We start from the raw sequence: 23,231 nt of genomic DNA on the forward strand, positions 1-23,231 counted from the left end.
CTCTAGACATACCAGCTAATTACCTGGATAAATTGAATATGTGACACTTATATGTAAAAAGGAATTAATATTTTATAGAACTAATTTGGAAGTTAATTATTGAGTGGATTGCCAATAAATAAAACTTGTATTCTGGGAAATTGTATTAGTCATGTGAGAGAAAACCTATTTTTTGACGTGATACTAATATCAAAGTGTAGTAGCTAATAGCATAGTGTTTATTCAACCAGCAATCCTATAAGATAAGTTCTATTTTTATTCCTATATGAAGATGAGGAAACTGAGTCACACAAGTTATTCCTTGACTATATTATACTACATGTGCATGATGTAGCCAGTATTTGAACCCAGATACTCTGTTTGACTCCATAGTCTACTCAGCCTCTGTGGTGTGCTGCCACTGCTACAGATAGATCCCTTGTATCTTGTAGCCCTGAGCTATAAAGATCTGCTTTAGGTCTCAACAAGAGGAACCTTGTCCTGGTTGATAGGTTTCAGTGTTGGTATTCTCAGTGGGAACTGTATCCTTTCATTCTTCTGATTGGCTATTGTTTCTCAGGATTCTCTTCCTGCCAAAGATGGCTCTTAGTTACTCTCTACTACTGTGTCCTTATTTATCATAGAAACTTTCATCGGTGTACTATTTTGAAATAGGTGATATTTTCCAGTGTATTTATAATAGAAATGGAACCTTTTTGTTGTCCTTTGTTTGAGATAGAATCATTTTGGGGTTGGTTACTTTTGGGTTTGTTGGATTGCTACATGTTAAATGTCTCTTAAGGTCTATGAAATCCTTTGTAGACACACTGTAACACAGTTCTCTTACACTTATTTGCATTCATATTGTATTTAGTGGGTTCAAAGCAAAAATGTTTTCTCAAGAATAAATCTTGTAAGGTGAGAAGACTGATTAATATAACCTTTTAAGGGCTCTGTTAGCTTGAACACTGAAATTGTGAGTCTGTAATAGTTTCAGAATAGGAAAATGATTAAATATTAAGGGGTTTGCCTAATGGAACTAGAGAAAGGCAGAGATGTTCCTCTGTATCCCTTGCCCCCTTTCTCACTGCAAAAAAGTTCAAGTAGAGAATTTGTTTCCATTTGGCTAAGAAAGGATCCTTAGATTTTGTTTTTGTATATTATGTGTATAAACCTAAAATCTTTTTCATTAATAGCTTGCAAAAGACATGTCATTACTAAGTCACTATGTGTAGATCAGAGGTCTCAAATTGTGATTCCTGTGAATGAATTTTCAGCGGGTTAGTGATAGTATTATTTATAACTGTGCTGTTATTTCTTGTAAAAATACCAAGATTCCCTCCAAATTCTTCCCTTCCATGATATTTTTATACTTGCAATGCTCATTGTTTAGAAAATATATTTCAAAGAACTCTCATGTATTAATGCTTTTCAGTGACTTTTGTTTGCTTTCATTAATGATGTTTCTGTACTTTTTAGTAGAATTAGAAAGGGCTTGGTGTGCATTTAATGGATTAATGGATCCTTTGGCTTCCAAGCATTCTTTGGTCTGTAGTTTAGGAGTCATTGGTTTAGGGGTGCCTGGGTGGCTCAGCGGTTTAGTGCCTGACTTCGGCCCACGGCGTGATCCTGGAGTCCCGGGATCGAGTCCCACATTGGGCTCCCTGCATGGAGCCTGCTTCTTCTTCTGCCTATGTCTCTCCCCCCCCCCCCCCCCCCCCCCCCGTCTCTCTCATGAATAAATAAATAAAATCTTTAAAAAAAAAAAAAAGGAGTCATTGGTTTAAAACAATGTGTTTTGGTTTGAAATGTAAATGAATCATAATTTTGAGTATTTACTAAAAACAGATGACATTTTGATAGTCTCTGGAGTTCTATTAATCTAGGTCAGGATTACTCATAGCAAGCAGGCCAAGACCACCCCTATTCCCACAGGTCAGTGGTCTTAAGTATTTGGTGAGTTGATATGTTTTTTTTTTTTGTTTTTTGTTTTTGTTTTTTTAAGATTTATATATATATTTTTAGGGAGGGTGTGAGAATGCACATGCATGTTAGTGGGAAGGGGCAGAGGGAGAGAGAGGGAATCTCTAGCAGACTCCCTACTGAGAATGGAGCCTGACAGGGGCTTTGATCTCATGACCTTGAGATCATGACCTAAGCAAAAATTAAGAGTCCGATGCTCTACTGAGCCACCCAGGTGCCACAGTTGAAATGTTTTTAAAGCATTGGTTTAGGGATTCCTCGGTGGCGCAGTGGTTGAGCGTCTACTTTCAGCTTAGGGCGTGATCCTGGGGTTCTGGGATCAAGTCCTACATCAGGCTACCTGAAGGGAGCCTCCTTCTCACTCTGCCTCTCCCTCTGTTCTCTCATGAATAAATAAATATAAATCTTAAAAAAAAATAAAAGCCTTGGTTTAGCTATCTTGGTACATGTTTGTACTCTATTAAGTTAATTTGTAAAGCATGGTCAGCTGTGTCTAGATTAGAAAAATGATTAACTTTATTTTTTTTTTTTTAAGATTTTATTTATTTATTCATAGAGGCAGAGACACAGGCAGAGGGAGAAGCAGGCTCCATGCAGGGAGCCCAATATGGGACTCGATCCTGGGTCCCCAGGATCACACCCCAGGCCGCAGGCGGCGCCAAACCACTGCGCCACCAGGGTTGCCCGATTAACTTTATTTTAAATCCATGTTGGGACATTTCTCATATTTGTCTCCCCTGTTCAATCCCTTTGTACTGTTTCCATCTTGCTATCCAGTGATCTTTCTCCCTTCCGGTTTTAATCTCAGACTGGCATTTATTCCAAAGTTAAGTATCAAAATTTAGGTTAGCAATATCGACTTATCTATTTATTGGAAAGAGAATGCATGGGCTTTCGGATTTTGAATAATCTAGATATAGGTAACTGTAGGTAATTTGAGCTTTCTGAGCCTCGGTTTCAACTTTAAAAAATACCTGTCTTTTTCAGGGTTGTTGTGGGCTCATAGTGTATGAAGAGCCTAATACTTTGTTAGACTTGTAAAAGATACTTAGGCACTGTCAATTTCCTTACCTTTCTCCTTCTCAAAATGCATTTTTCTTTTTTTTCCTATGATTTTATTTAGGGACGCCTGGGCTGGGTAGCTCAATGGTTGAGTGTCTGCTTTTGGCACAGTTCGTGATCCCAGGATCCTGGGATCAAGTCCCGCATCGGGCTCCCCGCAGGGAACCAGCTTCTCCCTCTGCCTGTGTTCCTGTGTCTTATGAATAAATAATTTTTTAAAAATTGTTTATTTATACGTATATTTTTATCTTTAAGATTTTATTTGAGAGATTGAGAGAGAATATGAGCAGGGGGGGCGGGAGGAAGAGGGAGAAGCAGACTTCAGACTAAGCAGGGAGCCCAACATGGGGCTCAATCCCAGGACCCTGAGATCATGACCTGAGCTGCAGGCAGATGCTTAACCCATTGAGCCACCCAAGGCCCCAAAATGTATTTTTCCACAGACTTTTCCTTTCTCTGAAAAATCTCCTTTGGGCTATTTCTTCTTCCTTGGGGCTGTTCTAGACTCACTTTAAACAGTGGTTATGTCTTGAGTTTCATTTCTGGATATCTGTGGACTCTAAACTCATTCATGTTTCTGTTAGAACTTTTTTCTAAATGATATATATAGGCTCATGTGGCATAGACTACATAGTAGAGGACTTCTCTGTGAAGTACTTTTATTTGAAACAGTAGTTCTTATATGTTGGAAGTCATGGTCACAGTGGCTAACGCATTTCTTTTTTGTAGGACATAATGAAAATATTGACATTTAATTATTTGACGCGGCCTGAGAACAAATGAACTAGCTAAAGATTAGTGTATTATTTATGTAACATGAAATTAGATTTTTGGGAAAAACAACTACAGTCTCTTTTCAGGTTTATGTATATAAATTGGTTATTTCAGATAAATTAATGACATGTTAAAAATTGAAAAAGTTAAGATTTTTTTCCCCTTACAAAATGGATAAAAATTCATTTTGGTGGTGACGTACTTTGATATATTGTGTATTAAGAGTACATTTGGAAAACCTAAATCTAAAATGTATTTGTAGGGCACCGAGGTGGCTCAATCAGTTGAACGTCCGACTTTTGGTTTAAACTCAGATTATGATCTTGGGGTTGTGGGATCGAGCCCTGCTTCTGGCTCCATGCTCAGCAAAGAGTCTGCTTGAGATTCTCTCCTTTCGTCTCCCCTTCTGCCCCCCCCCCATCTAAGAAATAAAATATTTAATAAAATGTATTTGCTTGCTCCTAAATACGTATTTCCCCCCCACTAAACTCTGTATAACTCATTTTGGGGTCTTCTGGACTCAGTGTTTTTTCAGTCTCTTGGCATAACTCTAATCATCCATCAACTCATGCTTTTTGTGTATTTCATATTCTCTTTCATTTTTGAGCTTTTTATAAACTTAGTCTTATGGATTGTGCTTCGTAAATATCTTGGAATCTATCCCCCTCTTTCTTTCACGCCCTGCTGTATTATAGCATATAATCTCTTTGGTCTGCTGTGGCAGTTTCCTCAAATGTATCCCTGCTTCTAGTCTTACTCTACCCATTTTCAGTTTGCTTCCATACTTTTACGAAGTAATCTTTCTAAGTCACAAATCTATGTCCTGCAGTCCTCTATCTGAAAACTCTTTCGTGACCCTCACTACCCATGGGATTAAGTGAACTCTCTAGCATGGTATACAAGTTTGTGGATGATAACTTCCTCCTCTCTTGTCATCACCTGCCTGAGGCTTGGATTTCTATTCTGAACTTCCATACCAATGATGAATTACTCTAACCATACTTCTTTTTTTTTTTTTTTTTTTATTTATTTATGATAGTCACAGAGAGAGAAAGAGAGAGAGGCAGAGACACAGGCAGAGGGAGAAGCAGGCTCCATGCACCGGGAGCCTGACGTGGGATTCGATCCCGGGTCTCCAGGATCGCGCCCTGGGCCAAAGGCAGGCGCCAAACCGCTGCGCCACCCAGGGATCCCTCTAACCATACTTCTTAAAGAGCACCAATGTCTTTGATACCTCCATAAGTTTGAGTGCACTGTCCAGAATATTCTCATCCACCTGGTGATTTCTTCTTGAGACTCAGTTCCACGGTCATCTTTGTAACCTTTGTCCAGGCAAAGTTCAGCAGCATTCCTTCTCTGTTCCCACAGCATTTTGTATACATACACTCTTGCTGTGATTTACATATTTCTCTGTCCTTTTCATCTTATTGTGAAATTTTTGGAATCAGAGGCTTTCTCCTTTCTCCTTCTTGCCTGATATGTAGCAGATTCTTCATAAATACTAAATAGATGGATCTGGTAGAAGATGTTGGTTTGTATTTAGAAGAGAGTTAATTGGCTTTTTAAGTTTTTTATGTTAATGTTAAATATTTTGTTCTAAAGATGGTGGAGCCAGGGCAAGATTTACTGCTTGCTGCTTTGAGTGAGAGTGGAATTAGTCCGAATGACCTCTTTGATATTGATGGGGGAGATGCAGGGCTTGCAACTCCAACAGCTACTCCTCCAGTTCAGCAGGTAAGAGTTTTCCAAAGCCTCTGTAAAAAGTGGATTGTTTCTTAATTTTAATTTCTACTTTTAGAAACAGTCATTATTAAGACATAAATTTAAATAAGCATGTGTATGTTATTTTTATATTATTAGTCTTCATGAGATAGAAAATATTTGCAGTGAAAATCGACATTTTCTGCTTTGATATATATATATGTGTGTGTGTATATGTATGTACGTATGTAAAAGATGATTTGTTTAGAGTTCTTGTGAGAGGTTTGTTACCTCTTTACTAGTTGTCTTTGTACTTTATGAGGATCCTCTTTTGAGGTTTCACTATACAGATTCTCTGAAAGTAAAAAGATTCTGGTATTAGTATCGTTTTGTGAAGATGTACTTGTAAAGATTATTATTTCATACCTGGTATCAGAGATTCTGCATTCTGAGTGTAAAACTTAACATTTTTTGTTTTAATAAAATAAATACATCTTTTGTTCTTGAAACAGAATTTACTGCTGTCATTTTTTATTTCTTTCTCTGTTTTTTTCTCTCTAGTCTGTGCCACTTAGTGCATTAGAACTAGGTTTGGAGACTGAAGCAACAGTTCCTGTTAAGCCAGAACCAGAGACAGTACCTACTCCAGCACTACTAAATGTTAGAGTAAGAATGATTTACATTTGGCATGATTACTAAAATGGTTTTGAATTGTAAGAAAATAACCTGTAATATAAAGTTATTAAACCAATCCTGTTTTTACTATTTCTTTCCAATATGCTACTCTCGCCTCCTACTTTATAAAAACACTTCTTTCATTCATCTCATAGTTACGTTGATCAAAAGGTAGTTAGGATAAAACAAACTTTTTAAAAATTTACTTATTGTAAATGATAGAAAATTTATGAAGTAAAGATGAGCTACATGTTTACCCCACTACACATTTCATTTTTCCTTGTTGATTTCAGCTTTTGTCCATTGGTAGATGTGATTTTTATGCTTTAAATACAGAATTTCTCTGGTTTTACTTTTAATATAGCAATTATTAACTTAAGCCTAGTGATATAAAATTATTGGACAACCTAGTTAAAAATTTTATAACATGATAAATCATTGTGAGTTTTATTTAAAAGTTGTAAGTGGTACCTGGCTGGGCTCAGTTGGTGGAACGTGTGACTCCTGATTTCAGGGTTTTGAGTTCGAGCCCTACATTGAGTGTTGAGATTATTTAAATAAATAAATAAATAAATAGATAGATAGATAAATAGATAAATCTTTCTTTTCTTTAAAAAAAAAAAAAAAGGCTTTTATTTTAAAGTAGACTACATACCCAACATGGGGCTTGAACTCACAATCCTAAATTAGGAGTTGCATGCTCTAAGATTGAGCCAGGGACGCCTGGGTGGCTCAGTGGTTTAGTGCCTGCCTTCAGCCCAGGACCCGGGACCGAGTCCCGCATCAGGCTTCCTGCATGGAGCCTGCTTCTCTCTGCCTATGTCTCTGCCTCTCTCTGTGTGTGTCTCATGAATAAATAAATAAAATCTTAAAAAAAAAAAAAAAGATTGAGCCAGTCAGGTACCCCAAAGCTGCCTGCTTTAAAAAATAAAGTGATAAGTGGTAATCCATAAATTTTTGTTACATGAGTCACGGAAAAATACTTTGAGGAGGAAAGGAAGTAGACATAGACTAAAATTTAAAAATACCTTGATTGTACTTCAGTCCATTATAGTCACAGACCACATTGTCATCCTCCTCATCTTTGACCCCTTTTCCCTGCATTTTTGTCCAACTCCTAATGCCGCCCCCGCCCCAAGCTATTAAAAAGAAAATGCTATGTAGCTTTGTCTTAGGCTCAAAGGTAGTACCTGTATTATCAGCAGTATGTGACATTGGTGGATTGGCTGGATCATTCATGCAACATAGGTATTTAAAACTCTGGTGGTTTTATATTTAAGTTCTAAACATTGGTATAGTTTGTATGGTAGCAAACAAAACATTGGACAAGAGTCATAAAATGCTAGCAATGGAAAATGGACCTCAGAGAGCCTGGGCCCCTGGGGGTGAAGTGATTTGCCTAAGGTTTTCAACCTAGTTGGGGCAGTGCTGGGATTAGAAACTCTTTCTGTTTCTAGTCCTTATATTAATACAGCATTACTACACATCACCGCTTGCTTAGGATAGTCCCATTTTATGCTTGCAACCCCAGCAGTTACAGAAAATGTCATACTACTACTATATCTTTTTTTTCCTGTCAAAGTGGTAGTTTTAACTTAGTAGTTTATAATTAGGCATATTTAATTAAAAATACAGTGCTAATGTTTAGGTAAGAATTAAAGTCCATTTTTGAGGTTTAAATGGCCTCCTTTATTTGTGGATCTAGGCCACATTAGAGAATCCAGTACTTCTCAGTGGTCTGATATGTTATGGTTTTCTTTTATAGCAGCAGCCTCCATCTACTACAACATTTGTGCTGAATCAAATAAATCAGCTTCCGACCTTGGGATCTACAATTGTAATGACTAAAACACCACCTGTAACAACAAATCGGCAGACCATCACTTTAACAAAGTTTATCCAGACTACTGCAAACACACGCCCTTCAGTCTCAGCACCAGCAGTACGAAATGCCATGACCTCTGCACCCTCAAAAGACCAGGTTCAGCTGAAGGACCTACTAAAAAATAATAGTCTGAATGAACTCATGAAACTGAAGCCACCAGCTAATATTGCTCAGCCAGTTGCAACAGCAGCTAGTAAGTCCGTTTTCAGTCTTGTCAGCTGACTCCCTTTGGTAAGATGTGTTGGTGTGTTTTTAAGGGTTTGCTTGGGTCTTAAAAGAACTGGCTATGAATGACATATATGTATGACTCTGTACAATTATAGCATTTATACAATTCAAGGGAAGGAGAAATTTAGAAGCCCTAACGTTTATCTTGAAATGAAGTGTGGAATTACCAGGTAGCTACATTACTTAACACCATGAGATCTCAGTTTTATACATTGGGAGTAACTGGTTAATATTTTCTCAGTCCTTTAAATCAGTACTTCTCAAACTTTATGTGCTTATGAGTCACCTGGAGATCTTGTTCAAAAACAGAATCAGATTTAGTAGGTCTACAGTAGGGCCCAAGATTTTGCATTTCTAACCAGCTTCTCAGAGGTGGTGGTGATTACTGGTGGTCCTTGGACCATGCATGAAGTAACTGGCTTTAAACCGATATCAATGCTTTATTTTTATTTATTTATTTATTTATTTATTTATTTATTTATTTAGATTTTATTTATTCATGAGAGACAGAGAGAGAGAGGCGGAGACACAGGCAGAGGGAGAAGCAGGCTCCATGCAGGGAGCCCGACACGGGACTCAATCCTGGGTCTCCAGGATCACACCCTGGGCTGAAGGCGGCACTAAACTGCTGAGCCCCCCGGGCTGTTTTACTGCTTTAACTCTGACTTTTACAGTTTATTATTTTGCCTGTCAGTGACTTAATTGCTTTTGGGTAGTCATATAAATTCTCTTTTAAAATACATACATTTTTGAGGTGCTTGGGTGGCTCAGTTGGTTGAGTGTCTGACTCTTGATTTTGGCTCAGGTCGTGATCTCAGGGTCCTGAAATTGAGGACCTTTGTGGGGCCTCTGTGCTCCATGCAAAGTCTGCTTGTCCTTCTCCCTCTCCCTCTGCCCTTCCCCTCTGCCCTTCCCCCTGCCCTTCTCTCTCAAATAAAGAAAAATGTTTTTTCTTTTTTTTTTTTTTAATTTTATTTATTCATGAGAGACACAGAGAAAGAGGCAGAAGGAGAAGCAAGCTCCACGCAAGGATTTCGACGTGGGACTTGATCCCAGGTCTCCAGGATCACGACCTAGGCTGAAGGCGGCGCTAAACCGCTGCTGAGCCACCAGGGCTGCCCAAGAAAATCCTTTTTTAAAAAATTACAGGGCAGCCCCGGTGGCTTACTGGTTTAGCTTAGTGGTTTAGCGCCGCCTTCACCCAGGGCATGATCCTGGAGACCGGGGATTGAGACCCGCGTCGGGCTTCCTGCCTGGAGCCTGCTTCTCCCTCTGCCTGTTTCTCTTTCTCTCTCTGTCTCTAATAAGTAAATAAAAAATCTTTTAAAAAAATTACAATACAGGGGCACCTGGGTGGGGCTCAGTGGTTGAGCATCTGCCTTTGGTTAAGATCGTGATCCCAGAATCCTGGGATGGAATACCACATTGGATTCCCTGCAGGAGCCTGCTTCTCCCACTGCCTATGTCTCTGCCCCTTTCTGTGTCTGTCATGAATAAATAAATAAAATCTTTAAAAAAAAAAAATAAGGATAAGCCCCGGTGGCGCAGCGGTTTAGCGCCGCCTGCAGCCCAGGGCGTGATCCTGGAGACCCTGGATCAAGTCCCACATCGGGCTCTCTGCATGGAGCCTGCTTCTCCCTCTGCCTGTGTCTCTGCCTCTCTCTCTCTCTCTCTCTCTCTAAATAAATAAAATCTTTAAAAAAAATTAAAATACATTTTCATTATAAAATAATTCACCTTTTTAAAAAAGTGTTTTTATTTACGTATTTGAGAGGGAGCATGAGCGGGAGGAGGAGAAGAGGAAAAAAATCACACTCTCCACTGAGTATGGGGCCTGACTGGGGCTCGATCCCAGGACTCCAAGAACACGACCTAAGCCAAAGTCAGATGCTTAACCAACTGAGCCACCCAGGTGCCCCTCGCTGTGGTTTTTATTTTAGAACAAGCACTCATACAGTTTTTTTTTAAAGATTTTATTTATTCATGAGAGACGGAGGCAGAGGCACAGGCAGAGGGAGAAGCAGGCTCCATGCAGGAAGCCCAGTGTGGGACTCGATCCCGGGACTCTGGGATCACGCCCTGAACCAAAGTCAGACCCTCAACTGCTGAACTACCCAGGGGTCCCACATATAATCCTTTCTTTAAAAACAACTTTATTTAAAAAAAAAAAAACTTTATTGAGATGTATAGGATATACCATAAAATTCACCCTTTTAAACCATACGGTTGAGTGGATTTTAGTATATTCAGGGTTGTTAAAGTGTTACCATGAGCTCATCCTTTAAGGATAAGGTTTAAAGGAAAAAGTTCAACAGTAGTTTAATTACATTTTTTAAAGAGCTTATTCATGGATAAAAAATACAGATTTTAGGGCCAGCCCGGTGGCTCAGTGGTTTAGCCCCACCTTCAGTCCAGGGCTTGATCCTGGAGACCTGGGATCAAGTCCTGCGTTGGGCTCCCTGCGTGAAGCCTGCTTCTCCCTCTGCCTGTGTCTCTGCCTCTCTGTCGCGCGTGCGCTCTCTCTCTCTCTCTCTCTGTGTTGCTCATGAATAAATAAATAAATAAATAAAATCTTTAAAAAAAAAAAAGAATACAGATTTTATTGTTAGTTTTTCTTTGGAGTGTTTGTTATTGCTCATTTATTCAAAAAAATATTTGAGTACTGACTATGTGCTTCTGGGATTTTGAGGCTATGGCTGGGAAGAAAACTGTTGAGATCTTTGCAGTCTTGGAGCTTGCATTCTAGTGGAGAGAGACAGATAATAAAAAAGTTATATGGTGTGTCCTACAGGGATAAGCGCTATGGAGAGAAACAGAAAGAGATATGGGGCAGGAAGAGGTTACAGTTTTAAGTGCAGTGTTCAGAGGAAGCTTCATATTTAGTAAGGTAATTTTTAAGGTTAAAATGAAATTATTAGGTGTTTTTTAATTGGCTACATCAAATTTTAGTAGTACAGTTCTGGAAACTGAAAAACGTAAACTCTTTAATAGGGCTAATCTGCCCTTCTACATTCAGCTGAAGTGTATTTGAGTGCCTGTTATGTAACAGTACCATGGTGGGCACTGTTGGAAACTGTAACTGATCTCAGTTATATTCTGAGCTGACTATTTTATAGTTTCAGTGTAGGGATGGGTGCCTTTTTTTTTCTAAGTAAATTTATTTGGGTGGATATGTTTGGATCAAGGGAATAGAATGGAGGTTCCTGAGAATTTATACAAGTACACAAATAGCATTTTATTAGGGTTTTGGAATGAGCTGATAGGTATTAAACAAATAGTTCCTCTTTCCAAATAGCTGCTTTATATTTCTAATATCGGGAGTTAAGTTTTAATACCTGATATATATCATTATATAATCTTGTGGCAGAATGGACTGCTTGGAAATTGTGCTTATGTTTGTGAAGTAGAGGGCCGGGGCTTTTTTCTAAAGCAGTAGTCAAGGAGTGTTTATAGGATGACGTAGAACTATGTCTTCAGTGACAGATGTAATTAAAAAAATACCAGATAATCTTTTGTTTGAGTCTGTACCATTGTGTCCTTATGGCTATAGTTTACTCTCAAGATCACTGTCCTGAACTAACTGCAGTCTGGCAGCTAGATGCCCATTGAGAGGTCATTTTAACCGCCTTAAGACTGATTTTTACTCTGCTCCACCCTGGAGAGCAGAACCCATGGACCTGACCTGGCTGGGGTGGCAGGGCCCACCTATAATGACTCCTGGGAGACTTGGATGATCAGCAGTTAGTGGAAGCAGCTTTCATTAGTCTTTGAGTTTGAGGAGAAATCCTACTGTTTTTATGTGAGTGGCTTTCTGAGCATTCCACTCCTCAAATCAGCACATGTTCTCATAATTTAAAGGAAACGACTTTGCTATTGTGAGGTAAGTTTAGAAAGCAAAACAAAACAGGATAAGTTTAGAGCTGGTCAAGTAATGCTTAGTACAGTAACATCTCCCATATCCAGTAGAGTAATTTTAAAAAGACTACAAATCAAGGCCGTCATTGTGTGGAAGACTGAGAAACTGTCAGACTAGACCAGGGCTAAGAAAGAAACATGTAAGTGAATGCTGAAGATAAGCATACTTCTGTGTTGTAGCAAAGGGTCATCTTTTTATTGAAAGGGAAGAACATAATGTATAAAACTGCAAAGAGCAAGGTTTTGCAAGCTCTTTTCTCACTTATCTAAGGGTGTTGACCCTTCTGGAGCCTTGAGCCTTTTGGCTATTTGCGTTCGCAGCTCTCACATGAGGTCCAGTTCTGTAACTCTGCAAACTGTTCACTGGCTCTCCCACAGTTAAACGGAACACTTAAATTTGTTATCTCTGTTCCAGCCTCCTTATTTTGTTAACACTTTAATTGTCGTTTTGGAGTCCCAAGTGGGAGGTCTCCCAAACACTCCCTGTGTTTTGGTAGAATAGATAAAGATGTTAATTAGTCGTCTTGGTGTGATTTTCACACTGATCTCCGGAATCCCAGTCCCTGAAGTGAGTGCTTCAGGGAAGCAGACTGGTTACAGGAGCTCTAGACAATTCAGTCAAGCAGTTCTACTTGGCCTGATATTCAGATTAAGGGAATCTCTTGCTGTATCTAAAAAGTTTGTAAACCACTGGTATAGAAGAAGAAAAGATTGATTGTTTGGATCTTTATTCTGTGAGGAGGTGGAAAATAGAGTTCCCTGATAGTTTTTCCTTCCAAGAAAAATTATTTTGCCTTGAAAGTAAAGATCACCAACTCAGGTGAGATTGATTCTGTTTTGGTAATAACATGTTCTGTGTTTTCTTTGTTTTTGATGAACCAAGTGGAAGGTCCCAAAATAATGCTGGCTGTTGGTATTTGTATTGAAATAAACTATGAAACACTTCTGGTTAAGGTGTCCTTCTGATAACTAGTTCTCAAGTTTCCTGTACACACAACTCTGTTTAAGTTAGTTGTTTTCTAAGGTTAATTCTTACCTCCATGATAACATACAGCTTTGAATGTTTTCATTCTTATGTTTAATTTATGTTAGTGATAAGCAGATTTATATTTTTGGTTTGTGAAGTGAGTAAGCTTTATTGAATTTTTAGATTTAAATTTTTTTTTTTTTAAGGGGGACCTGGGTGGCTCAGTTGTGAGCATCTCTGCCTTTGGGTTTTTTGTTTTGTTTTGTTTTGTTTTGTTAAAGATTTTATTTATTTATTCATGAGAGAGGCAGAGAGAGAGGCAGAGACACAGGCAGAGGGAGAAGCAGGCTCCATGCAGGGAACCCAATGTGGGACTCGATCCCAGGTCTTCAGGATCATACCCTTGGCTGAAGGTGGTGCTAAACCGCTGAGCCACCCAGGCTTCCCAGAGCATCTGCCTTTGGCTCAGGTTATGATCCTAGGGTCCTGGGATCAAGTCCCGCATCAGGCTTCTGACAGGGAACCTACTTCTCCCTCTGCTTATGTCTCTGCCTCTCTCTGTGTGTCTGTCAAGAATAAATAAATAAAATCTTTAAAAACAAAATAAGATTTTTTTAAAAACCTCAATTAAAAAAATTTAGCAAAAATTTTTACCAAAAAAATACTGATTTTGTTCTAAAATCTAATAACTCTCCCCCTCAGCTGATGTAAGCAATGGTACAGTAAAGAAAGAGTCTTCTAATAAAGAAGTAGCAAGAATATGGATAAACGACATGAAAATGAGGAGTTTTTCTCCAACCATGGTGAGTTTCAAAAGCTACATCTGTGTTTGGTGTGGAAGTACGCTTGGCTAAAAGTGCTCTAAAACAACCCTCAGAAAACTTTCTCTGGGGGGGTGCCTGCGTGGCTCAGCCAGTGAAGCATATGCCTTTGGTTTCATTCATGATCCCAGTATCCTGGGATCGAGAGTCCTGAGTCAGGCTCCCTGCTCAGTGGGAAATCTGCTCTCCCTCTACCCCTGCCCCCTTCTTGTGCTCTCTTGGGTGTTTGCTTGCACACACACTCACAAGCTTGTGCTCTTTGTCTCTCTCTCTCTCTCTCTCTCTCTCTGTTAAATCAATAAAATCTTTAAAAAAACAACAAAAAACTTTTTTTGGGGTGAAGGGGGGCTATAAAACGGCATGAACTAATGAGTAAGCATTAAATATCTAACATAAACATTAAAAAAGTGATTATAGCTTGCATATTTAGTATTACATGCGGTACTGACATCATTTTATTGTGAATCCCATCTAATGAGAGACAAAGACAATGGAGTTAACCAAAAGTATTTGATAACTATGTCCATTTTGGGATTGAACTTAATTATACAGGTAGTTAAGAGCTGTCAGATCATACATTGTTCTAGTTATAAGTAATTTTTTTCTTCTATTTTAGAAATACCTTGGGTTAACAGTACATTTGTTTCATAACTGCTGTGTAAAACTGCATGTACACTGTTTGTACAAGTGGTATATACTACATGGCTCCCCCTTCCATAGTCACACAATTTGACAAGCACAGTGGTTTAAGTAGTAACATCGGGTACAGCAAAGGATACATGATACATGGAGATACTTAAAATTCAGGGTTATGGATTTGGAGGAAGAGATCTCCTTGGACTTAAATAGCCTGGGAAGACTTCATTTTGTGAAGCTTGGTGCAGCGTCAGTGGGAAGATCTATCTGTTAGTGATTCAGGATGAGTCGGATGGGGAAGAGAGGGTGAAAGGTTGGTTAAGTAATCCAGAAGGGAGGTATATTAAGAGACTAAACTTGGGAGATTGCAAAGAGAATTGGGAAAAGGTAAGGGGAAAGGGATAAAAAGGAAAATATGAGGTGACTGCATATAATAATACCAAAGGATTGGTAGACTTGGGGATGGAATATAGAATAGGAAAGAAATAGAATAGAGACCAGGAGAATGAATGCTGGCAGCACCCAGTTTTACTTAATGGTTGTGTATCAGTAACTTACATGAAAGTTGATTTTTAGAAAGTAAGATTCTTTTTTTCTTTTTTTTTTTTAAAGATTTTATTTTATTTATTCATAGAGACAGAGAGAGAGAGAGAGAGAGGCAGAGACACAGGCAGAGGGAGAAGCAGGCACCACACAGAGAGCCTGACGTGGGACTCGATCCCGGGTCTCCAGGACCATGCCCCGGGCTGCAGGCGGCGCTAAACCGCTGCGCCACTGGGGCTGCCCAGATTGTGTTTTTCTTTAAGAAATGTACGTAGTGCTCAGGTTCCCAGTCTAACCCATGTTTGCCCATAATACGCCAAAAGTTCTATGTTGTCCTTGCAGTTAAAGAAACTTCTAATGGACATCTGGCTGGCTCAGTCGATGGAGCGTGTGACTGTTAATCTTGAAGTCTTGAATTTGGGACCCCTTGAGTTGGGCATAAATCTTATTTTAAAAAGAAAAGAAACTTCTAACAGATTACAAACTGGTTGGCTACACCAAAGCCAGATGTGTTTTGTTTGGCTTCTATGATATATTGAAAAATTTTGTGTTTGTTGCTACTAAATAAAAATCTGATTTCCAGGTTCTCCTGAAAAATAGGAGTACTTGACAACCCTGGGTCCTCATTCCCCACCTAGTAAAACATGCCTCCAGTTGAGTAGTGAACACTTGTTTTGTGTGTTGGGCAGGCATTCCCCAGGTACCACAATTTTTCCCTGTTTCCCCTCATAATTATCTTCTTGACCCTAAACTTGGTAACCCTCCATTGCCATTTTAATAGCTTAGAAATTTACTTGTCTCCCTGGGTTTTGTTACCAGACAGTGTCATCAGCTTATCTTCCAATTACACTCTTGGTAATTTTTTTTTTTTTTTTTTTTTAAATTCAGGTATGGGAAGATCAGATAGAGAAGGAAGGAGGCTGGTCATTTAGTATGCATTCTTATTTGATAGGTGGGGAAAGAGGTGAAGGTGGGGATGGGGAGGACTCAGAATTTAAGTGATTGCCTAAGGCCACATGAATAACAGCCGAGTGGGGATTTACATCCGTTTCTTTGGCCAACCCAACTTTGTTTTACAGCTTCTGAAATCAGTTTCATTTGGGCACAGTTTCTAAGAGCATTCAGAGCTGTTCTGGATTTTTTCTTTGAGGATATCCTAGATTAATGTTGATTGGATGTTTATCTACCATCTTCCCTCTCCTTCCCACTTTTATTGAGCATCTATGTGCCATTGTACTACAAACTAAATAAAAGCAATTGAAAATCCTAACCTTACCTTTCAAGGCTTTGTTGTCCTTGGCATTGCTTGTAGGTCCTGACTGGTTTCTCTTTTTCTTCTCCTTTTCTAGATATACTGGGTTTCACAGCTTTCTCCAGTTTTTCTTGAACAAGCACATTAATAAAGCTTTGTTGATGGTTTTACTTGTGAAAAGAGGCTTGTACTGGGTCTTTCTATTCCCCTACTCCTCCCTATTTCACCCTTCTAAGAGTCTGTAAAGAAACAAAGAAACATGTGACTAGTAACCATTCACTCAAGTGTCTGGCTTCGTTCCTGTTTTCCTGGTATAGTTACTAATAGCTCCCCATTGCATCTTTGGGTGTGCCAGAGTTTGGAGAGTAAGTGCTATTGCTCTTACATATGATTATTGTTGCATTTGAAGAAATAGATGTCTGAAACACATTCTGTCTCCTTCAGAAGAACTTTTAAATCCAGATTTTTCTGGGGGTTTAGTTTCAGTGTCCAGTGGAAAGAAGACAGCTGAAATGAAGGTGCAGTGAAATGGGGGTGGGATGTGTGACTTCAACAGAGTTTCTGCCATTGACATTGTAGGATAAGCTCCTGGGGCTCATCCAGCTTTCCTCTCAATTCTTTTAGTCTTTCTATTCCTGGAATTGAAATGAAGACTGAGGACTAAGGTTTCAGTTCTGGGCATCAGGGAGGGTGGTAGGCAATATTGAAGGGGAAAGTAGTTTGAGATTATGGTAGCTGGAAGGATAGTGGAGCCCGGTGGTGACCCAGTGGTATGTTAGGGATGAGAGTAGGTCATGGATTAGCTGTACTCATTGGAGAAGCATGGAAGACACAAAATGTGACCCAGATTTTAGGGAATATAGATGTATGTCATGTTTCCAAGATTGAAGACTGTTAGTGTTCCTGCGGAAGAATTTGTGTGTGTGTTGGCTAGGCCTTCAGACTCTGATTACGCTCCCTTTGTGTTACAGAAGGTCCCTGTTGTGAAAGAGGAAGATGAACCAGAGGAAGAAGATGAAGAAGAAATGGGTCATGCAGAAACTTACGCAGAGTATATGCCAATAAAATGTATGTCTTTCAGAACTGTCAAAATAGTGAAAGACTTCTGGGTTCTTCTTAAACTTAAGTTATTATCTATTAGAATCTGTTAATAGGGGCAGCCCAGGTGGCTCAGCGGTTTAGCTCCACCTTCAGCCCACCTTCTCATCCTGGAGACTGGGATCAGGTCCCACGTCGGGCTCCCTGCATGGAGCCTGCTTCTCCCTCTTTCTGTGTCTCTGCTTCTCTCTGTGTGTGTCTCTCATGAATAAATAAATAAAATCTTTAAAAAAAAAATCTGTTAATATTGGATACCTCAGAATTTGACAAGAGCTTTGTAATATGTTTTAAATTATACTATGTTTTAAAATACCTACATGAAAACTTTACTATGGATTATTTTACCTACACAAACTTAGAAGTGTTTTGGGTTGAAGTTCTTTAAAACTAGAAAAGCTTAGGGTTTATTTTGTTTCAAGTTAATTTTGCTCACTCATATCAGCAGTGATTATAAAATCATAGTAAATTGCAGAGATATAAATATGTATCTTAGCTTTATATACTTTATACAAAGCATAAAAACATGGAATCTTAAAAATGTGCTATTTATTTCAGTAGTGTATATTAATGCTTCTACTCTTTTTTCCATAACTGTCCTTTTTTTTTTAGAGGCCATTATGTCAAATTGAAAATTAATAGTTTTTAGCTTTGATAATAAAAATGTTGACTTTTTCACTGTATGGGGGTGATAAAATGAAAAAGTATGGCTAGAATCTTTTATGTACTTTGAGTTTCTATAAAAAGCTGCTAATATTACCACTTAAACTAAAAATTGCTGTTTACTAACTATGTATTGACCTGAGGATCCCATAATATTCTGGTCATTTGAAATGAACTTTAGGAAGTGGCTGGCTGGCTTAATTGGTGTAGAGTATGTGAGTCTTAATCTTGGGGTCTTATGATCTCAGGGTTGTAAGTTCAGGACCCATGTTGGGTGTAGAGCCTACTTAAAAATACATACATAATTTTTTATTTTTTAAATTTTATTTATTTATTCATGAGAGACACAGAGAAAGGCAGAAACATAGGCAGAGGAAGAAGCAAGCTCCCTGCGGGGGCCTGATGTGGAACTCAATCCCAGGACCCTGGGATCATGACCTGAGCCAAAGATAGACGCTCAACCACTGAGCCACCCAGGTGCCCCTACATAAATTTTTGAAAGTGAACTTTAAACTTTAGGTCATGGTATCTGAAAAGGGTAGATCTTACCCTTTTAGTAAAATAGTTTACCCCATAATAGTTCTCATAAAAAGATTGAAAGCTTATCAATGGCCCTTCTTTAAACCAAGGTCAGTAAACTAAATTTGGAACCTTGTGTGTTTACATAAAGTTTTATTAGAACATAATCATTTTCATGAGTTTGTTTATTGGCTAAGACTGCTTTTACACTGCTACATTGGCAGTGTTTAATAATACAGCAGATGCTCAGCAAAGCTGAAAATATTGTCTGTTTATAGAAAAATTATGCTGACCTTTATTTAAAACTATTCACAAAAATAAAACTATTCATATAATGCATTTGGGGGAATTAGTTGCTATTTAATTTTATAGCCAAGATTTCCATTAAAATAACTTTCAAAATAAAATTATATTCCAAACCTCTCTTATTGATTCAAGTGAATGATTCATTCAATAAATTTCCACATCTAGGATTATGTTCTGTTGCTGCTGGAGAACCTGGTCATACTAAGTTGATATTTTTCTAGATCTTTTTTTAATCAGCAGATCTCTATTTAAACCATAAATATTTGATAAATAGATCCTTTTAGTCAAATTTTTTTTCCTTTAGTCAAATTTAAATAGTAATTTGCCACCTTATCAGTGCCTTTGTAGAATCCTGGAGTGTATAGTTACTTATTTACTTCTATTTTTTCTATGATAGAAAAAATATGGCAATATTATAGAATAAAACTGGGTGCATTATTACCTAGAAAAATTAAAATGAAGTATTTTAAAATTTTCATTTAGTAAAAATTGGCCTACGTCATCCAGATGCTGTAGTGGAAACTAGTTCTTTGTCCAGTGTTACTCCTCCTGATGTTTGGTACAAAACATCCATTTCTGAAGAAACCATTGATAATGGCTGGTTATCAGCATTACAGCTTGAGGCAATTACTTATGCAGCCCAGGTAAGCAATATTTTGTAACTACATACAATACTTCTCTTTTAATCCTAGTCCCTATAATATAATTGCATTCATACAAAGGTAAGTTTTCCTTGCATGAAAAACTTGTGAATGTGACTTTTATAGAAGTTTCACGTGTTATTTTTTTTACTTTTATTTTTTGTTTTTTGGGAGTTTGGGTTTTTGTTTTTTGGTTTATTTTTAAGTTTTTTTTAGAGAGTGCATGTGAGCAGGGGGAGAAGCAGAAGGAGAGGGATAAATAGACTCTGTACTTAGTGTGGAGCCCAACGTGGGGGCCCAATTCCATTACCCCGAGATCATGATCTGAGTCGGATGTCCAACTGAGCCACCCAGATGCTCCTCCTGTGTTAAAAAATTAAAAGGGTAAGATGGACACAAGAGGTGCATTTCTACTGGAAATGACAAATGTAAAAAAAAAAAAAAAAAAGAATAAATGACAAATGTTATAACCTTTTTGGAATTCAGTGGGAATGTATATTAAAAAGATGGGGTGCCTGAATGGCTCAGTTGGTTAAGCGTTAGACTCTTGATTTCCACTCATGTCAGGATCTCAGGGTCTTCAGATCAAACCTTGGATTGGGCTCTATGCTGGGTATAGAGCCTGCTTCAGATTTTCTCTTTCCTCTCCCTCTCCCCACACTGAGCTCTTGTGCATGTGCCTTTCCTCTTTAAAAAAAAAAAAAAAAAAAATTAAGGGGCTCCTGGGTGGCTCAGTTGGTAGAGTGGCTACCTTCGGCTCAAATCATGATTCCAGGATCCTAGGATCAAACCCTGCATGGGGCTTGCTGCTCAGTGAGGTTCTTTATCTTCCTCTCCATGTACCCCTCTCCTCTGCTCATGTTCTTTCTTGCTTGCTTTGCTCTCTTTCAAATAAAATCTTTTAAAAAAATTAAAAATATGTATGTTCTGCTGCTCCTGTCTGGCTCAGTCACTAGAGCACGTGACTCTTGATTTTGAGGTTGTGAGTTACCCTACGTTAAATGTAGAGCTTACTTGAAAAAAAAGATAAGTATATCCTTTGACCTGACAGTTCCGTTATTGGGAGTCTATCTGGTAGAACTGTTAGATTAAGAATATGTGTGTGTGTGTGTGTGTAAAGAAGATAGTTGGATGGATGGGGGACTATTTGTTGCATCTCTAACTCTGGTAGCTGAATGCTGCTGAAAGGATAGAAAAGCCCATTCCCTGGTGGGTGTTTAAATGAACTGTGCTATTACTGTATGGGTATTGTACCAGCTTTCAAAACCATGAATTAGTTATGCGAGTTGTCTTAAGAGGATTTCTGTTGTATTCCCTTTCTATAAAATATGTAATGGCCAAACAGCTAACCATCCTTCATATTTTTGTGTGATTGCTCACCAATTTGTTGATTTCAGTTACTTGGTGCATGTGAGTGTAGCCAGGAAGATAAGTATAAAGAAAGTATCCATATTGAGCCAAACTGTGGGTCATTTGTATACACATAGATCATATTAATATATTCCTACAACAGTGTTTGAAAGACTGATCACCAGTCTAAAAGAGTAGATTGATTAATTACCAGCCTTCTCTTTTTCAGCAACATGAAACATTCCTACCTAATGGAGATCGTGCTGGCTTTTTAATAGGTGATGGTGCTGGTGTAGGAAAAGGAAGAACGATAGCAGGAATTATCTATGAAAATTATTTGTTGAGTAGAAAAAGAGCATTATGGTAAGTGCCAAAGGCTGGCTGTGGAAGCTTTCTTTTGTGAATAGTTACTTCATTGTGGGAGTTGGGCTTTAATGAGTAGGTGTTTATTTATTTATTTATTTTTTAAGTGTCAAGCCCTGGTTTTATTTATCCTGAATCTGCTAGACTGATGGAATTTGCATTTAATTTTTTTTTCTTTTTTCTTTTTTTTTTTTTGTGGCAGGTTCAGTGTTTCAAATGATTTGAAGTATGATGCTGAAAGAGATTTGAGGGATATTGGAGCAAAAAACATTTTGGTTCATTCATTAAATAAGGTATGAAAGTTTTCTATTCAGTTAGTCATTCAGTAAATATAGATTCAACTATGAGATGGGAATAACAGTTTCTACTTTACAGAGTTGTTGTGAGGATTAAATGAATTATTTTATAGAAAGTATTAGTGAGTGCTAGCTACTCTTGTTGGTTTGTGGGTTACTATGCATTAAGTACTATGCCGGGTATGGTTGTGTAGTGGCAAACAAAATAGCCTTGTCTCTGGTTATGGAGTTTATTCTAGTCTTCAGTGTTCTTTTTGTCTTTGTTTTTGGGGTAACTTTATATAGCTAATTCCTAACTGAGCATAATAAGGCATTGTAGTAAAGCTGTGTGGATTGGTAGTCCCAGCACATAAATAATTGTTGAGGCTTGGATACCGATTTGGATATTTTGTCTATCCACTGAGTTTGTAAATCTGTATCTGTGTTTATGTTAAAACAGTCCTGTCAAATGGAAGAAAATGTGTCTCGATATCTAAAGCACAGTTTAATGTGATAAGAATCTTAATGTTTATTTGGCAAATCTTTACTGACTTCCTATGCACCAAGAGCTGGAGTTACAAGGGTTGAATAGGCAGACTGAGTTCCTTCAGATACCTCCCTGTTAGCCATTTGAAAATAAGTAAATCTACTTTCCATGTGAGCCCTAGGTTGGTTTAATGTTGCCCTGCTCCTCACTGGCATTTTTGGGTGGGTATGACTGAGTAGATTGGTAGGTAAAGTACTTTGTCTTGAATGACCCCTTACAGCTCAAAACTAAAAACACATAACTGGCATCTAGAAATATTTTTGATTTCTTAGTCCGTGTAATTGAAAAGGATATATTAACTATTAATCATAATTCTTTATATATGCCTTAGAACTTAAGTATAGTGACTTGGCATATAGTAAGCGCACAATAAATATTTGTAGAGTGAATATCATGACTTTTTTTCTTGGAGGGGTGTTTGTAATCTTTTTATTGATAGAAGTTTTTTGAGACTTTGAAAGCTAGATCCTTGTATCATGAAGTTGTATGCAAACGTGAGTGTATGCATGTGTGTCTGTGTATACATATGTAGAAGAAATTTTGTGTGTGGTCTTAGGGGGTCCTTTGACTTCCCTAAAACCTGTGATGGACCCACCAGGTTCCTGCTGTAGAAGTTTGGATAGGATAAATTTTTCAGAGAAAAGTGTATTTATTCTTCTTTTTTCTTTTTTAGTTTAAATATGGAAAAATTTCTTCCAAACATAATGGGAGCGTGAAAAAGGGTGTTATTTTTGCTACCTATTCTTCCCTTATTGGTGAAAGTCAGTCTGGTGGTAAATATAAAACTAGATTAAAACAACTTCTGCATTGGTGCGGTGATGACTTCGATGGAGTGGTATCCTTTACAACAAATATTTTTGTTTTTAATGACACAAAAGTGTAAGAATAATCCTGAGATTAACTGAAATTGCTGGGATGAGAGCTTTAATGGCTGATCTGTGTCCAAGGGAGATTCTTTTTTGTACCTGTCATATAAGAGGCCAATATTTAAGCTCCTGGTTTAGTAAAATGTTAATAGGTGTGGGAAGTAATGAATACTATATTACTTTTT

General features: G+C 38.0%; 1 protein-coding gene across 3 annotated transcripts in view; it reads left to right on the plus strand.

The window, feature by feature from the left end:
* Window positions 1-23,231, plus strand: part of SBNO1 (strawberry notch homolog 1) — a 62,051-nt gene that overhangs the window by 3,622 nt on the left and 35,198 nt on the right. The window contains exons 2-10 of one of the 3 annotated variants that reach the window (XM_077875344.1): window positions 5,401-5,532; window positions 6,061-6,165; window positions 7,940-8,252; window positions 13,872-13,972; window positions 17,393-17,489; window positions 19,488-19,648; window positions 21,225-21,358; window positions 21,561-21,651; window positions 22,854-23,015. In XM_077875344.1, coding sequence (XP_077731470.1) covers window positions 5,401-5,532; window positions 6,061-6,165; window positions 7,940-8,252; window positions 13,872-13,972; window positions 17,393-17,489; window positions 19,488-19,648; window positions 21,225-21,358; window positions 21,561-21,651; window positions 22,854-23,015 — 1,296 coding nt within the window. The remainder of the gene's footprint in view (window positions 1-5,400; window positions 5,533-6,060; window positions 6,166-7,939; window positions 8,253-13,871; window positions 13,973-17,392; window positions 17,490-19,487; window positions 19,649-21,224; window positions 21,359-21,560; window positions 21,652-22,853; window positions 23,016-23,231) is intronic. The other 2 variants (XM_077875346.1, XM_077875345.1) reach the window with 2 other exon arrangements.

This window comes from Canis aureus, chromosome 27 (genome assembly GCF_053574225.1).
Source record: "Canis aureus isolate CA01 chromosome 27, VMU_Caureus_v.1.0, whole genome shotgun sequence".
Taxonomy (NCBI): Eukaryota; Metazoa; Chordata; class Mammalia; order Carnivora; family Canidae; genus Canis; species Canis aureus.